Source organism: Podarcis gaigeae (genome assembly GCF_964106915.1).
Source record: "Podarcis gaigeae genome assembly, chromosome: 12".
Taxonomy (NCBI): domain Eukaryota; kingdom Metazoa; phylum Chordata; class Lepidosauria; order Squamata; family Lacertidae; genus Podarcis; species Podarcis gaigeae.
In genome coordinates this window covers 32,318,725-32,331,280 of record NC_139688.1, presented here as the reverse complement: position 1 = coordinate 32,331,280, position 12,556 = coordinate 32,318,725, and the positions used below count along the sequence as shown (strand labels likewise).

At 39.5% G+C, this 12,556-nt stretch overlaps 1 protein-coding gene across 6 annotated transcripts in view; it reads left to right on the top strand.

The window, feature by feature from the left end:
• The window catches only part of DGKB (diacylglycerol kinase beta), a 251,989-nt gene that overhangs the window by 71,746 nt on the left and 167,687 nt on the right, over positions 1-12,556 (top strand). For all 6 annotated transcript variants that reach the window (XM_083705272.1, XM_083705274.1, XM_083705275.1 and 3 more), the window contains 4 exons: positions 304-421; positions 4,014-4,102; positions 4,900-5,016; positions 6,182-6,280. In XM_083705272.1, the coding sequence (XP_083561398.1) occupies positions 304-421; positions 4,014-4,102; positions 4,900-5,016; positions 6,182-6,280 (423 nt within the window). The remainder of the gene's footprint in view (positions 1-303; positions 422-4,013; positions 4,103-4,899; positions 5,017-6,181; positions 6,281-12,556) is intronic.

The following is a 12,556-nucleotide window of genomic DNA, read 5'->3' as shown; positions in this document are numbered from 1 at the left end:
TACATGTTGCTTGGGCAGATATTCATTTTATGAACTTGAAAGGATTGTATTACAGTCTTAGCCATAGGTAAAAAGGTTCTGGAAATACAACTCTGAGCTTAAAAACCCAACCCCCCAACCTCTTGTTACCATATCAGCACATGTCTGTTTGAAAGAATTGTGTTTTGATCTCTTGCAAATTAATAAATGAAGAAGCAGATTGTCTTTTATGTTCTTGAGTCAATTTCAATTTTTTATTGGCACTTATGGGTTTCACTGTTTATGCCATTAAATGAAATCCATTTCTTTTTATGTCTTCTGCAGAATGTGAAGGATGATGGGCAGCATGTATGGAGGCTGAAACACTTCAACAAACCTGCCTATTGCAATCTTTGCTTGAACATGCTTATAGGAGTAGGCAAACAGGGCCTCTCCTGCTCATGTGAGTATACATCCCGTTTAGCTCTGATTGTGCTCTGAACGAGATCCAGCCCTGTTCACCATCCTAATCAGGACACAGATTTTCATTAGATCAAGAATTTTCAGGTGTAGAATGCCAAAGTGTAGAAAAAGAGACAAACATATGAGGCTCTCCTTATACGGTGGAATCTATTGATACTTTCCAAAAATTCAAGGTAACTTTTGAGACAAAAAACCGAATAAAACTAATACTAAATCATGGTGTGGGTGTCCTAGGATCCTTGAGAATGAGTGACTGCAGTCCTTGGGCACCTCCTTTGTCGCAGCCGCCAGGAGAAGTTTGGAAATTTGCTTCTACTTTATATGGAGTTTATAATATAAAATTATAATATAAAAACTGCCCTGAGAACTCCAGGTATAGGGTGGTATATAAATTCAAATAATAATAAAAATAATATGCATATAATATAAAATACTGTCACGTCTGAACCTGGACAAACTAGTTTATATTATCTATGGTTTGTTGAAAGAAAAGGCATCTTCAAATCATCGTGTATGAAGTTGGCTTGATTAAACTACCCCTAGTTAAGATAACCTATGATTTTTTTCCATGTTTGGATGACTTACTAAACAACAGTTAACAAAAAATAGAAGCAGAAACTTATTTTACGTCGAATATAGAGAAGGATGCATTCTCTCTACTTGCAGTGGCTAGTTCTTGTAATCTTAAACCGTGGTGTAGTATTATGTTAGAAAATGGCTTCTCTGCTCCAAGGACAAGATAATTTTGCATCTGGAGAAGATGATTTGCAGTCACTTCCTGCTTTATTGTACAGTTTATACCAGTGCTTCTGCTAAGAGAGGATTGTTCTAGTCCAGGGCAAGTCAAAGAAGAGTATGTGCCTCTGATAGCAATGGCCCATGCCTTTCTTTGGGAGACTCAAGTCCAACTTAAAAAATAATGTCAGTATATTTAAAATCATTCAGCCTGGATTTTGAGTCCCTCAACTTGATAGTATTTTGTAGATGCACACCCTTGTCTACAATCCATACTGTTTGCCTTGTTTTACCTTGATTATGCCTCATTTATTCTGGCTACAAAGTGCCTAGCTATAAGGTTTTTTGTCCTCCCCTTTTCTGTTCTTGTCACTCATCTCCTAATATGTTTGTAAATAGTTATTCACATTCTTCTTTAGTCATCCTCTGTGTATAACGGTATCTGTCAAAAGAGGCACTCACGCTTTCTAACTACATTTCTGACTGTTTCCCACCAGTCTTTTCTGGTGTCCAATAAAATGACGGCACTACATGATTGGGTATGCTATCCATGTTGAGCTTCAGTTTTCTTTTTTAAAATGATTATCTTGTTAAGCACATATTAATAAACCTGCTCATATGCTTCTGCACCCATCACTGGTTAGGGATACACAGCTTGCCCTTCTTCTTAAAAAATTGGCATTAGCATCTCTTGCTATTTTAAAAGCATTGTTGCTGCTTTTCATTAAAGTGTGGTTTGCAGAAGGGGGGCAGGGTTCTGGAGGATACATTTGGGGCCGCACAACCCTCTGTGGCCAATCAAGTTGCAGTATATTTGATTTATAGCTGGATCATCCATAATAAGTGCAAAAGAAGTGGTCAGAAAGCCTTGTACACGGCTACCCTTGAAAATAAAACCTGGGATAAATGGTGCTTTTGTTTTGAATGTGGGTGAGCTTTTGACTACAGTGGTACTTCAGGTTACATACACTTCAGCTTACATACGCTTCAGGTTACAGACTCCACTAACCCAGAAATAGTACCTCGGGTTAAGAACTTTGCTTCAGGATGAGAACAGAAATAGGAATCCGGCGGCGCAGCAACAGCAGGAGGCCCCATTAGCTAAAGTGGTGCTTCAGGTTTCAGGTTAAGAACGGACCTCCGGAACGAATTAAGTACGTAACCAGAGGTAACACTGTACTGAAGTTAGCATTAGTCCACCTCATAGCGGTAATTTTAACTGCTCAGTCACCACAAAAATATCAAGTGTGGAGTCCATTTGATGCCCTTGTGTTGGCCACTGCTAACAAAAGGAGAAGGAAAGTTCTCTCTCCCCCTGCAGCCCCCAGAGCCCCGAGATTGGCTCCAGAGGGTTGGAAGGCCTTCCAGAACTAAGTGTTGCGTGGAATGGGAGCTCCAGTGGGTAGCAGGGAATAGGCAGAAAGTTCATCCCTCTCCTGTTTTAGCAGAGACATCCAATGGATCAAAATGCTTCCATGAGCACAAGAGCATCAATTGGATTCCACTCTTGAGTCAGTATTCCATGAAACCATTTAAGCTTTATTGTACCAATAAAGGCTACAAAGTGCAGAAAAGCGATGAAGGGCAAGAGGGGAGATCTTGCAACAGAAGCTTTTCTGGGGAATGGAAATTGGCAAGGTGAATGATAATTGAACGTTGTGCATGATAAAATGAACAGATTTATAACGATTTCTATCCGGAAAGAAGACTACCCAAGGTTGATAAATCAATATAGGGAATAATATAAACTTGCTGCTTTTTGCATTTGGGTTTGCCAGCTGCTCTCATGCCTATAGTTGGTAAAATATAGATAGTTCCTTCTTGGCAATGACACAAATACATTTGGCAGGCATCAGTTTGTCTTCAGTATTTGCCCCTCCTTCAATTTAGGAACGATTGTTGACATTTTAGCAAGGGCTGATTCAGTTAAGCATTTCTTGCTCCACCATTGAGTAGTCTTAGATTATTACATTGACCATACTTGTTTTTCATTCGTTCGTTTTATTTGTATGCTGCTTTTGTTGTTGTTGTTTAGTCGTTTAGTCGTTTAGTCGTGTCCGACTCTTCCTGACCCCATGGACCAGAGCACGTCAGGCACTACTGTCTTCTACTCCCTCCCGCAGTTTGGTCAAACTCATGCTGGTAGCTTCGAGAACACTGTCCAACCATCTCATTCTCTGTCATCCCCTTCTCCTTGTGCCCTCCATCTTTCCCAACATCAGGGTCTTTTCCAGGGAGTCTTCTCTTCTGATGAGGTGGCCAAAGTATTGGAGCCTGAGCTTCACAATCTGTCCTTCCAGTGAGCACTCAGGGTTGATTTCCTTCAGTATGGAGAGGTTTGATCTTCTTGCAGTCCATGGGACTCTCAAGAGTCTCCTCCAGCTCCATAATTCAAAAGCATCATTCAAAAGCTGCTTTTACACACACAAAAAACACCCACAAAAATGTTCATTGCTGCTTACAACAAGCAGGAAAAAATTTCTTACAAACGATACAAAAACAATTTTGTAATAACATAGCAAACTTAAAACATAGAAACACACAAAATACCACATTTCAATATTATAAATATTGAATTACGAGATTACATAAACAACATGCAGCATCCAACAGCAAAAAATGACCATTTCACCTTAGTCCTAGAAACACTCCTCCCATGATGTTACTGATATTAAGCTGTATTTCATTTATTATATGGGCTTTTTGATTCAATGCAAATTGCTAGATTTGGATTTCCATGCTCCTGATACAAATAATGAACTGTCTTTTGATAACCTTAGTTATTCAAAATAGGTTTCTACAAAATTGTGTCAATAACAACATTGTTGCATTTTCAGTTTGTAAGTACACAGTCCATGAACGTTGTGTTTCGAGAGCACCAGCTTCTTGCATCAAAACATATGTGAAATCCAAAAAGAATACTGAGGTGAGCCACCATTATTGTCTTCACTGTGTTTTGGTGGGTTTCTAGCATCAATTCAAAGTGCTGGTTTACATGTTAACACCCTAAACAGCATGGGAACCAAGGTACTTAGAGGACAGGCTCCTTTCATTCAAACCTGCCTGATCTTATAAGGTATCGTATTTTTCGCGCTCTAAGACGCACCAGACCACAAGACGCAACTAGTTTTTGGAGGAGGAAAACAAGAAAAAAATATTCTGAATCTCAGAAGCCAGAACAGCAAGTGGGATCACTGCGTGTGAAAGCAGCAATCCCTCTTGCTGTTCTGGCTTCTGGGATAGCTGCGCAGCCTGCATACGCTCCATAAGATGCAGACACATTTTCCCTTACTTTTTAGGAGGAAAAAAGTGAGTCTTATAGAGCAAAAAATGCGGTAATTTTCTAAGCCTGTTTTTTGGGTATTCCCTCACCCTTTGAGGACAGTAGTGAGGTAGTCAGTGATAGCATCTCCTATGTGGAATACCCTCCCCAAGCAGTTTTTTGAAGGTGATTTCATCAAAGTTATTTAGGTATCAGGTCAAAACCTTACAATTTTGATTGATAGTTTTGTTGTTTTTGATTGTTTTTGTGGCCTGCTTGCTTATTCTTCAATATTTGTTGACTTAAGGGTATTAACTGTTCAGTTTTATCAGTATGTAGTTCCTCTTAATTGTTCAATGTTGCTTTGCATGCTTTGGTAGAGAAGTGACTCTTTTGAAAGTGTCTTTTTAAAAAGTAAAGAAATGAAATATTTTACTTACGGCTGCACTTTTCTTTCCTAGGTCATGCATCACTTCTGGGTAGAAGGGAATTGTCCAACCAAATGTGATAAGTGCCACAAAACTGTAAAATGTTACCAAGGATTGACTGGGCTGCATTGCGTCTGGTGCCAAGTCACAGTGAGTGCCTTTGAGTGATAATAGTGGTTGTGATTTTGCAGGCTGAGGTACCACAGCATTTTCTACTGGGGCACATGTGCTCCCTGAGGCTGTGGCTGAAGGGACTGCAAAAAAAGGTAGCACCAAAGCGTGGGGTCCTTACTCTAACCTGGGTCTGCCTTTGTGTGCATTTGAGAATTTAGAACACTTAAAATGCACAACTGGTCTGCATGCAAGGCAATAGAGTCTGGATGCTGAATTGTGCCTCAGAAGAGGTTGGGGGAGAGCCAATTTAAGTAGATTGGTTGAGAATCCAAATCAACATCATTGGTTGTAGAATGGCTTAAGTGTGCGTTATTATGGTAAAAATGGCTTCGCCACTAAGGCAGGGAATTAGTGTGACAAGTTTTAGATTATGGGGTGAGCAAAAGACACCCACAATAAAGCTTCAGTACTTGGAGGAAATATGTAACCTGTAATTCTACCACACTTAACCAGGGAGTCAGTCCCATTGAACCCAGTGGAATTTTATTTTGACCAATTTTTTTAAGGATTGCAATGGTAGTACTTGTTTGCTTAGGCTGCAATCCTAATCTCTGGGAGTAAGCGCTGTTGAATTCAATAGGATTTATTTCTGAGTAGACATGGTTAGGATTGTTCAGTAAAAGTCTAATTTCCAGAGACCCAGCTGTGTTAGTTCGTTGCAGCAAAAATACGTCATACCTGTAACTTCGGATAACACTTCATGTATCTGATGAAGGAGGACTTTAGTCCATGAAAGTTTATGCCTTAAAAAATCTTGTTAGATTTTCAAGTGTCATAAGATTCTCTGTTACCAAGTTTCAAAGGTTATTTGATTTTAACAGATTATTGTTGTTTTGCTGTTACTTTGTAAGTATCATGTTTTTCAGCTGGTCAACTTTTTCAAAGTTAGTAACGTGACTTTTACATACATATTTACTAAGTCATGCTTTCTCTGTGAAATCAATTTCAGTGCTACTTATTCATGTTCTATTTGAATTTGTACTTTTATCTAAAATTGGTCACCTTCAAAAGTCTATTGTGTTTAATTATTGTTTTATACATCGTAACAGCTCAGTGTATTTCAGCACACTCACATCGACCGACTCCTATGACATTTATATTCTTAATAATATATTTTCTCTCTCCCTCACTCACATTATAGCTGCATAACAAATGTGCATCACACCTAAAACCTGAATGTGATTGTGGTGTTTTGAAGGATCATATTCTACCACCCACATCTATCTGCCCTGTAGTATTGGTAAGTTCTTGTTCATCCATTTCAAAAGAGCTCTTCTGCATTAAAGGCATCTTAAGGCTACAGGAGAGCTTCAAGGCTGCTGTTACTACAGCCTTGTGCTGACAGCACAATCTAAACAAAATGCTAACTCACTAATGATAGTACGTTGTATTTCCCTCTTCCTTCATGCGACTGAATGTCTTCTAGAACGTATGCTGTAATTGAAACTGATTCTGGTTTTATCATTTAGTCATGCTGAATTTACGAGAAATTGTATAGGCCAAATACTTGCACATCCTACTTCTTTTATAGATCTAGCTTCCCAGAATAATGAAGTTATTCTTATGGACACATTTTGCTTGGGATGCATGTTACATATCTGCAATGCTAAGGGCTCTGATCTCCACCGGAGGTTACCTAGAATGATGGCCTTGGCCTTGCAGCAAGCAATGCATCAACATTATATGTTTTATGCTGCTAGACTGAGCAGTAAATTTACCTGTCTACAAATATAATTACTCAATGAAAATGGCAATACAGATGCTCTGTGAAGAGCGCTACAAAGAGCTTTTGAGACGGACCTTTAAAGTTTATATTTCAATAGAGTTGTGCAAACTCTGTACCCCTGTTGCACTCCCCTCCAACTGCAGGGGGGAAAAACCACTTGTTCGATTTGAGCGATGATGTCTATTGAACACGCCTGAAAAAATGTATGTGTGATTATACAGGTATTTGTAGGATAAGGGGGCCTTGGGAGTAGTACTAACAGAGGAAGCAAAATAATCTTGTAGGACTCTGGTGCTCATAACTCCATATAAGTGGGGATCTGTCAATGCGTAGCCTGACTCTGACTTCGGAAATTTGTGCAGGCATCAGCCTTTCATTTTGCACTCCAGAGCCATGTTAGGTGTGATCATGTTTTTAAAATACAATAAACAGAAAAATTGTGTACTCTACTAAATAGGGTACATTCTTCGGAATTTAAAGAACTACAGTGGCACACATCTTAAGCTGATATGCTGAGCTCAGCATTTCTTTAACCATAAATTATGTTAACAGTGGTCTTTCCGAATACAATTGTTTTTCTTTAAATAGGCTTCAGAGTTTTTAAAAAGTGATGTTGCAAAGCTACAGTAATGAGAAATGTAAAATTTGCAAAATTCAAACTTAACGCCACTATTTTCTCTGAACAATGGCTTTTCCTTTACTGATTTTTAAAAAAATGAAAATTGGATGGTAAATTAGAATGGGTAGCATTCGTGGGCTGTTTCTTCTGTTGATAACCTGCAGCAGTGACTTCTATAAGTTAACTGTGCACTGGGTAAAGAAGTACTATAATGTGTTCCTCCCATTGCTTTGTTGATGATACAATTGCTTTTCTTCCTGTAGGGCTGGTTTAGATGTAACACTAAATGTTACACCTGTAGCATTATGGAGGAAAGCCACAGAGAGCCTTAATCTCATGTGCCCCCCCCCCCCTGCCCACTCCATCCTTCTCTGGCACATCCATGATGAGTTTAGAAGCTTCCACTTTAGATTATTCACAATTTACCACTTCATCCACATCTGGACAAACTGTGGTTAATCTTTACTATGATTTGTTAATCCAGCTTCAAACCATGGCTCGTGATGCTGTATTCTTTCAGCTATAATTCACCTTAAAGTTTAGGGCTTAGATGGCCACTAAATTTCCAGTTAATCTAAAATGGAAGGTGGGTGGCGGGACATGCAAGACTAAGTTTCGCTGTAGCTCATTCTCATAATACTTAACCAGGATAGTCAATGTGGTTTCCTCCAGTTATTGCTGGACTCCAACTACCATCAGCACAAGCCAGCCTGGCCAGTGGTCAGGAATGATAGGAGTTGTAGTCCACGAACCTCTACATTCATGGAGGAAAGGATTTGAGAGAGTTGGCATTTGGGCTTCTGACTCCATCTCTGGCTGGTTTTTGGATGTGGGCAGGTCACTCGCTTCTGCCTCATTCAGCATTCTGTTTCCAATAAAGACCAACAAAATTACTCTGGGAACCTTACAAGCAGAACATGATAGAATGCAGTTTCCCTGTTTGTCCCAGCAAACTGATATCCATCCAGAGCTATACTGCCTCTTTTAGGTCTCAAGGTTTTTAAGTTGGGCACCTGTGGTTGGAACTTAATGGATGAAACTTTTTGGAGGCACTAGGCAATTCTGAATGCCTGTTAAGTTTTTTCTGTATTTGAGGCAGCATTTACTATGCCTTTACAGTGACATCATAATTCTGTTCATCATTCTGGAAAAGGATCCATTCACCAGCTTGGATCTATGAATTTTAAGAAATGGCCAAATCTGCACAATATGTTTTTTCACAGTAGGAAATTCAGCTTTTAATCTTGGTTTAGCAGTATGTGTTTGTTTGGTTCAAGTATGAAGGTTTTGTTTTGTTTTCCTATAACGTAGGAGATAATACTTTTACATTGTTGCTGTGGAACTCTTTCTTGATCTTAGGATCTTTCACTCACAGTCTAGTAACATTGTGAGAGTCTGCAGATAAGATAACTTGAAGTAATGATCTTACTGGTCAGTTTTCTATGCGAATAAAATTATGCTAATGAAGAGGCTAAACAACAGAGTTCCAATATACCTTTAATATTGTGGCTTATCCCATAGCATCTTAACTTACTACATTGTCTGTCCCATGTATGTAGACATGTGTAGATACTCATCATTGTATTTCCTTTTTATTGTACAACATGCTTGGTGATTGAACCAACTCTTCAAGAAAAAATGCAATAACAGTACTAGGTAAACTTGTATCCCATGATAAATATCACTCACAGAAAATAGGATTTCATGCTGGATTGTCTGATGCACTTTGCATTCTTGTCGTTTTCCTCACCACCACCCGCTTTTTAAGGACGCCACATTATCATGAATAGCCTCACCTCAAAACATGATGGGCCCAGGTCCTTCCAAATTTGGATGTGCCCCAGTATTGGCTTAGATTGCTGGCTGTCATGACCCATCCCAGATAAGGAAGGCATATGTGTAATAGTTAACTTTATATTGGCAAGAGAAACACCTACAGCAGCTTCCATGGTGCTCCACGCACACACACATGCTTCTAACCTCTAGATGCCTGTCCACAGGTCTGGGCCCAATGGAGCAGTTGCAACAACAGTGGGGGACCCTTCCCTCTTCTAGCTTACATACCCTCCTCTGACAGGTTGCATGACTGCAACCTGAGACGACTCCTGCATGGAAGTCTTCGCTGCTCTTCCTTTTCAAGTCTCTCCTGGTTCGAGGAGGCAGTGGTGCAAGGGAAGGTGGGGAATCTATTGACCCATCCCTCACCTGACCCATCCCTTCTTCCTCCACCACATTCTGCGCACCTTCCTTTGCCTCAGACTGTCCCGACTCTTCCTCCTTCACCAGCTCTTGCCTTGCAGGTTGTGTGACACCCCATAAATCACTGGTCCCCTCTCCTGGGTCACTCCCCTGGTCCCCTGCCTTTGCCACAGACTCTACGGATCCCTGCCTGTCCTTGACACTGGCCAGCCCTCCTTTTTTCCTGCCACTCTCTTCCTTCTCCAAAATGTACTCTCGTTGGGAGGTGAATGGCATCAGTAAGGTGTTTGTCTATCTGTCTGCCTAAGTTTGCCTCTCTCCCTGTCTCCGTCCTCTCTTTCTTAAAGAAAATGCTGCAACAGCGGTATTCCAGGCCTAAGAAGTCTTGGAAATCATTGTTCTCTAAAGCTCCTGAGCCCATGGAAATTTTTTAATACTTCCTGGCAGTTATTGTGTGGCCAGTTACTAATGCATCTTATTTTTGTGTATTTGGATTTTCATTTTACATACAGCATTTTAGGTTTGTTATTGCTGCATTTTATTTTATGTCCATTGGTCATATTTATGAACAGTGTTTAACTTTTAGTCTGCGTGATCTCCAATTTCTATTGCTTTTTGGAGCATGGAGTGAAGATATAGTCCAGGAATTTTGATATTTCTCTTTTCTTGACATTCCTGTCTTATCCAGAATGTTGTGGTCTTCCATATAAAATAAAGTTTAATAAATCTGGAGTACATCTTAGCCTTGTTCATTGCTCTCATTTTCACTCCAACCATCCAAAACAAAGTAATACTTCTGAGTCTCCCAGAAGAGTTATTCAAGGAATACTAAAACAGGAAAACTTTTTACCTTTGCAGACGTTATTCAAGAGGAACTCTGTACCTGTGTGCATTGATATATTTTATGGTGATCTTTGTGACTGAAATTAAATGATTTCAGTTACAATCTGTGCATGTAGATCTCATGGTAGTCTTAATAGATGCCAGAAACAGTTTATAGCTGCCCTCTTATTTCTGTAACATGTTAATTAATTCACACTGATCAAATAAATGTACACTGAGATTTGTTTCCTAATGAGGGTGCATTTAGAAGAAAGGTTTTGCATCCTTCTGATATCCTGTGGGTAATTATATTCTAATTATATGGTATGGGGGAGACTATAACTCAGTTCTGAAATTGTTCATTGGATCCAATTAATTGCATGCACATAATGAAAGTTCATGATGAGGTTGACGGGCAGTGAGTTTAAGGAAACCTTTAACTCAATTTAATCCTAGCTTTTGTATTACAATAGAATTAGATTATAACAAGATTAGAAGCAGAGTATTGGCATGAGGTGGTTGTATGCAAGGAGAAAAAATACCTCTGCCCTTACTATGGCTTATTTTATATAATTCTGCATATGCAACATAAATGCATGCAGTTGCAGTATTTAGATACATACTTTCTCAACATTTTACCAGTTTGTAACAGTACTATTTTGTGAATAGAATCAGTAACAGATTACTAATACTTTCGTGCTCTGAATTATAAATGGCAGATGTCCATTTAACAAACAACAAAGATGTGAATCTCTCTCTCTCTCCACCTGCAAATAATACTGTAATAATAGGACAACTGTTACTACTGATTACTGGAGAATTGAGCAGTACACCATCCATGGTTTTTTGTTTATTCACTATCAATTAAATATTTTAAAAGTTAGGGTTTTTTGGTTTTTTTGGTTTCGGAAGCCCACAATTTAGGATTGCACCTAAAGCCAAAATCTCATATAGTCAGAACACATGGGGTGCAATAGCAGGTGGGATTGCAAAACTCATTTTCCCCAGAGACCTGCCTCCTTTTCAAATTTGCCAAGCACATAAAGCTGAATATGTACAAGTTAAATGTAAGTTGTGAGTTTACTAGATAGATAGATGGATAGATAGAGCATTTAAAACACATACCATTTGCTGTGAAACATTGTCTCTGCGCTGAAAAGAGTTCACTTTGAGGACTCAACCTCTATCTAAGCAGACTAAATATACAGTTGGAGTGTTGCACAACACACAATGAATGCAGGATTGAAACCAGACATAAAATCCCTTTCTCCTTCATCCCATCGTGTCCATAGTTCCTTTCCAAGCAAAAACTGCAAAAACTGAAGTATAAGAGTGTTCTTATCTACAGCAAGAACTATTTTTTGTTTCTTCTTCATGTCAGATTGAAATTAATAACTGCCCCCCAGAGGAAGATGCATTTTTCAATTAACTACCATTGTTCAAGCTCCTCTCAGCTCCGTGTTGGGAATGAAGAGGATGATAAATTGTAGCTGGCACTATTCACTCATCCTGAATTTTACCTAGGGTTGTCAACGCTGTAAGCATCAAGTGTCCTGGGCAAAAGGGAACCAACATTTTGACAGAGATTGTGATACAATGATCTGTGCTGTACATGTAGCTGGTATGTTGTCAGGGCACTGACTCGATGGTAGAAGCATAAACTGCTGTGAGGCACTGAGGTGAGGGCTGATTCATAAGTCACCGAAGAGATGTGGGAACTTGTATTCCCTGTGGTTTGGTCACACAAACTTCTGGGAGTACCATGGGTGAAGTAAAGGGCATGGCTCCTTGCTGGTCCTGAGTCTTCTAGTAGCTCTTTCCAGCTTAAGCAGATATGATAGCACCTCATAAATAACTTCCATGATGATTTGTGTTTGAGGATGGTGAGCCTTTACCTTAACAAATGCAGTTTGATAGAAGTGGATATGCAGGTACATGAATCATCATGTTTGCTAACTCTTACTCTTAGGTTCTCCAGAACTTGCACATTACACAACAATGCAGTGAATTGAAAAGTTGCTAATAATTATGTTCAGCAGTCAGTAATGTAGCTAGGGCTATGCTTTGGGGCCGAAGTCCAGGGCCCCCAATGACTACCCTGAAGCCAGATATGATGAGGCAAGCAGATTCAGTGTCAGCAGCTAAAGCCA